Here is a 5,711-nt window from a genome sequence, read left to right as displayed (position 1 = left end):
AAGCAAAAACGGGGCCAGCCACCCAATACTTAGCCGATCCGCGCCTGGATCAGTGGTGCAGTGGTGCGAACATCACGACGCAGTAAGGTAATGTGCATTGGTGAGGGCTCCAGCCTTGCGCGTAGCGCGCTAGCGCTCCCTCTTTATCGGTACGTGACCAGGACTGGCCATTCTGGTGGATACAAGTTAAAAGTGACGTCATAAGGCGGGCACGCTGTCCAGCAGAAAAAGCGGCTGATGTTGGACCCTCTTCGACTCGAGTCGGCTACCATCACTTATGAGCCGGCCTAAATGCACAGCGCATTTGCAGCAGTGCGCCTCATGCATACATATTTTCTGGATACCGAAATACATTGTCAATGTTTCTATTCATGCTGACCGCACAAGACTGCAATACAGTAACCACTTCTGATTAGGTTATACACTGCCTTTAGCAGCGTACAAGACAAGGAAGGTACCGCATAAGGTCTGCACTAAAGAGCTGACATCAATGATTTCAATTTGACCTGAGTCAAGTTCACGTAAATTAATTCAAACCGCGTTTGTTGCTTTAGCGGAAGGGATATGAGGGGAGTCCTATGTGTTCTTATTACACTTCGTAACGACCCACCAATGAGCACGATAGAATGTTGAGAGATGCAAAGCTTGGTGTCGATAAATGCGTAGTTCCTAAGAGAAATAAGCTATTTCCGTAGTCCCTGATCCTGTGGTTTGTCCCTTGGCACTGCCGTGTTCAGGTGATGTGTGAAACCGGGTCCCGGACGTCCTCCGCACATTGTCATCCGCTTTTCCGGCCGCCACAGCTTCCCCGCCGGAGTACTTTCGCTCGTCTTCAGCGCCCTTCGTACCTCGGGAGCCACCCGCGAGGTGGCGAACCCAGCGCCTGGTTGAGAAGCGCAGCTTAGACGTGCGCCTCGGCGCCTCTGCCACCGCAGCTGAGGCAACGTGTGGCTCCTCCTCGGGTTCCGTGATGTTCACCAGAAGCAGCACTGCGTTGAACGTGATGAAGACCACGAAGCCCAACAGCGAGTCCTCACGGTGATAGTCGTAAAACTGCAAACACAGGGGATGAGGTATGACTGAACCAGCAGTTTTATAAATGTAGCGTAGTAAAAATATCTCCCGCATTGAGAAACCCGATAGAGACAGAACATGAACACTAGCAAATACCGTGTGTGCTCGTTGTGAGAGCATGCTATGGTTTCTGAGACAGCGATGACAATATAAATATCGCACATCTTCAACAGAACTTCTATGGGAACATTGGCTGCCTTAGGGTGTCACTAGAACTGCGCAAGTGTCCGTTTCTTAATCACGGGAAGAAAAAAAGTGGGTTTAAGGCATACGGTTTTAAGAAGTGAAGAGCAGTTAAGATCGACTAGGTAACGTAGAAAAATCGCATTGAAGTTTGCCACCACATATTATTACAATTTTTGCAGGATACCATGGTGCGCGAAGAACGAAATTTGAGCTGTACCGATTACGATTTCTACAGAGGACTATAATGCAAGATAAGTGCCCGGAGTAGAAAATAAGAACCAAAAGACATTTTTCCATTAGCTGCCCTTGATCCCATATCATGTGACTGCCCGGAGGATCAACCTCCTTTATAAATCGTAGCTTCCCCCTCAACCAAAGCACGGGAGGATGTGGTGCTCACATCGGACTTGACCAGGCAAGTGAAAGCTTGCGAACGAGCTGAAGAGGTCGCCGCCAGCGATCAACTGACAGCCATTGGGCGCGGCTGCTCACTAATTCCACCCTTTTTTACACTCACTCACAATTTTGAGAATGGCGGCAAAAGTGGCTCCGAGTCGTCCGAAGAAGTGCGACGTGCCGAAGAAGACTCCGCGTAGTGCCGTCGGGAAAAGTTCAAGCACATAGACATAGTTCACTGTCACGCCGGTCAGTGAAAACGCCCGCGCAAGAACCAGGAACACGCTGCCAAACATCTCTTCCTCGATTCTGAAGGCCAGAGACGCGAGGCAGCTGCAGCTCGCCAGCAGCGATAGGTTTGCGCTTAACGTGACCAGCCTCTGAAGGCGGTTCATGACGAGAAGCAAGATGCCGAACAGTGTCGCCTCTGCAGCGAACGACACCCAGCCGCCCAACGCACGAGTGAGCCCCGCTGTGGGCGTGAGCGCGTGGAACGCAAAGGTGACGACAAAGGAGCTCACGAAGACGATGGCTGCGCGTCGCCGAACGACGGGAATGCCAAGCACAGCCACAAGCGTTGCTCTCAAGGACTCTACCCTGGGTCCGGCCATGTCCCTCAGCCTTTTCAGGATGGAGACGCCCTCGGCATGCTTCACGAAGCGGTTGGCGACCCCGGCTTCCGCGATTTCCGCCTCGGCACGGTTGAACTGCTTGGTTGAGATCAGCCAACGGGGGCTCTCCACCACAAACACGTAGAAGAGCGGAGCCAGTGCTGTGGGGGACGCCATGGCCACCTGTCTCAGCTTCCAGGACAGCCGCGTCTGCCGCAGTGCCATGAAGAGCATCGAAATGGGCGCATACCCCACAAACATGGCCACGCATAGCTGCCTAGCTCTATGTGCGTGGGTGCCCAGCTCGAAGAAGAGCAGGCTGGTGACCGCGAATAGGGCGGCTGCGGATCCCGACAAAATTACACCAATGGCCACGTACGCCGAGTATGAGTCCAGGATGCTCACTGCAAAAGTGGCAATAAGGAGGGTAGTCGTCACGGCGATTATTACGGGCTTGCGACCAGCGTGGTCCGCTGCGTATCCGGCCGCTATCGTTGCGAGCATGGCACCGGACGTGCACATTGCCTCGGCTGCGGGCAGCAACCAAGCTCGGTGGCACACGAGGTTCCAAGAGCTCACCACACTCGAGTCGGCGTGTTCCTTGTCATAGTCCCAAGCATCACAGGCGACCACATCTGCGCTGCTGTTTGATAAGTCATATGATTCTGGAAGCAGGAAGACGTTGCAGGAACTGGGTTCGCCCTTTGCGTCCAGCGGTATGCCGATGTTTTTCCATGCTGCTTCGGAGAGGTGGCTGAGATGGGCAGGAGGCTTGCACCAGTGGTCCACCGGAGTCGAGCTGAGCGTGAAAGCGCGAATCCAGCCCACTGCGATAGCCATAGACAACGCGGTTAGGAACTGGATTTTCCTCTGAAACAAGCCGTGGCCGGTGACGTCGGCGCTGTCATAACAGTCACTAGTTTCTAGGTCGATCAGCAAATACCGGCACCAGAGGCTCGACTCCATTCTTCTTCTTCTTCTTCCTCACCATATGAAAATGGCACATACCCACGCGGGGGGATTGGCCAAGGTACGGTGTTGAATGCCAAGGAGGTATGAGTGCGGGAAAAAAGCTAAGTAAAATAGTAGAATGTTTGAAATCAGAAAATATGTATGAATTATTAGAAATGTTTAATAATAAGCAAATTAGATACATCAGGAAACAAAATAAAATACGCTTTTGGACATTCAGTGGAATTTTATATGGATTTAACAGGGTAAGCGGCCAGTTGCAATGATGTAATCATGAAGGTAGCCGCAAATAGGGCTTAACGAGAATCCCGTGGCGCTCGCACCAAACGAGAGCAGGGGCGCTATGCTGGAAGGCCCGAGTTTGCTGAAACTCGGAATCTTCCCGAGTTCTGGCGACGCCCATGAACTAATGGTAGCAAGACAAAATCCCACCCTCATCACGCCTCCAGCTTCATTGGGTTATCTGGATATATTCCGTGCTTTATCATCACATCGGCGCCGCCTCATGGGCTTCTTGGGTGGTCTACAAAGAACGGGTCATGTGAGCCAACCGCCGGTGCACTTTTCATTTGTCTGTCGCTCCACCAAGTGCATTGCGTGTGCAATTCGACAAACGAGGCTTGTTGAATTTTATAATGCACTTAGTACACCTTTATAAGCATTTTATAGTGTGCAAGATTTGGATTTAAAGCGCGTTAGAGTGATTCATGCATTATTAAATTTTCCTTTGTACCGCGAGGGAACGCTACCAACGCTACATCATGTGCAACGCTGTGAAGGCTACGGAAGTTGTCCGCAAATAAAAATAAAGAGAGGTGTATCGCTCTGCGCTGTTTTGTGGCCGTGTGGTCTAACGCGTCGCTCCGGAGGGTCGACAGGCAATGGGAGTGCGTGGGTTTAAATCCCGTATAGTTAAACTTTTTTTCCCACATTTTTTTTTTCATCGCAAGTTGAATTTCGCCTGACTTGAATGAGAAAACTGGTTTTGTTCAGAATCGCTTAAATATTATTCCGTGTTCTGAAAGGAACAGCATGCATCTGTTCATTTGATGCAGACCGCATACACCATACACCATGCAAACACCACCTCGATATGGCCTGTTTTCCCGTGTTCAGTGTTAAATTTTGAACATAGTATTGATTCCCACAGTGACAGAAAATAGTACTGTCTCAAGAGTCAGCTTGGCACGATTTCCCTGCTCTCCTAGAAGAGCAGAAGCTGCTCAGGCAGGATTTTCATGCAGCCAGGTACAAAGAGTTCCAAGCTGTGGGAGCGTCAAGTAAGAATGCAGAAAAAGTTGTACAATGCTAGGAAAAGATATTTCGAAAGAGCAAACAATAAATGAGACAGGACAATAAAGAATGCTGACCCCGCATTGTTTGCGAGAAATGGTTTATTCTGGAAACAGCCAGTGGCATGGATCACAGTGAACACAAATTAAAGGACACATGCAGTGGATGTACACCAACACACCAACACAATCAGTCAAGTGCTCCAAAACTGCAAAAAAAATGTGGAGCCATCGAACAACACTATTTGATAAAAAGAAAATCTGATCAATGTACTAACAAAGACGTGACTCGAAACAAATTCACACTCAATTCTGAGCAAGAGCCAGCTTGAAATCATTCACACCTCCGAAAAATTAAGGACAAAACATACAGTACTGGCTACCTCAACACTGGCACTGCATAACATGTCAAAACGACAAGCGTTGACAGTAATGCAAGACAGCACCAAACCAGGAATACCTTTTCAGGACATGATGATCAGACACCCATACATACCATTCCCAGCCCTCACACACAAAATGAGGCCAATGTCTAGGGGTTTGTGAATGTTCGAACTTTTTGGACAGCATAATTGAACAAAATTCTGTTCAGTTAGTAGAACGAATCAAACAGTATATGTTCAAAATTATTTTACATGAATCCAATTTGCTCTCAAATTTTCATATACTTTCCGAATAATTGACAAAACGCTTCATTAAGCTCCACCGTATTTTCTGCAATTAATCTTCCAAAAACTGCAAACATTGACGACGTGTACCAGTATACGAATTCTCATTGGAAAAGTACTATTTGCACTCCCTTACAAATTCTACTTCTCTACAGACACTATTAACACGACCACCTCAACACCTACACTACAAGTTACTGCCCAATACAATTTTATGCAACGAATTGCAATGATGCAATGATTTGATGGAAATGTTACAATTTCCTCTGTAGACTGATCGACACACACACCCACATACACACATATTTCACATTTCCACCCACACACGCACAAAGGTGATCACAGAAAGCCGATGAGTCCTCTCTTTCCTCGGTATCATATGTATTACACATCAGTTCGAAGTCAGACAAGTTCCTCGATGCCACTCAAATCTTCATCACTGGAATCGGTGCTCGACTCATCAGAGGAGGAGTTGCACGAGTCAGAAATGCTGAAGACAACCGGTTCAATTT

The 5,711-nt window shown here is 48.5% G+C and overlaps 1 protein-coding gene across 1 annotated transcript; it reads right to left on the bottom strand.

Moving 5' to 3' along the window:
• Positions 1–669: 669 nt before the first annotated feature.
• Positions 670–3,107, bottom strand: LOC149362427 (solute carrier family 22 member 13-like). Its single transcript, XM_089568303.1, has 2 exons — positions 1,782–3,107; positions 670–1,053 (listed from the first exon to the last, which is right to left on the bottom strand). The coding sequence occupies exons 1-2, from the start codon at positions 3,105–3,107 to the stop codon at positions 670–672; spliced, it is 1,710 nt and encodes a 569-aa protein (XP_089424429.1).
• Positions 3,108–5,711: the final 2,604 nt, after the last annotated feature.

The sequence above is a fragment of the Amblyomma mixtum genome, chromosome 2, assembly GCF_055824585.1.
Source record: "Amblyomma mixtum isolate Tamu chromosome 2, ASM5582458v1, whole genome shotgun sequence".
Classification (NCBI taxonomy): domain Eukaryota; kingdom Metazoa; phylum Arthropoda; class Arachnida; order Ixodida; family Ixodidae; genus Amblyomma; species Amblyomma mixtum.
This window is presented reverse-complemented; position numbering and strand designations above follow the sequence as displayed.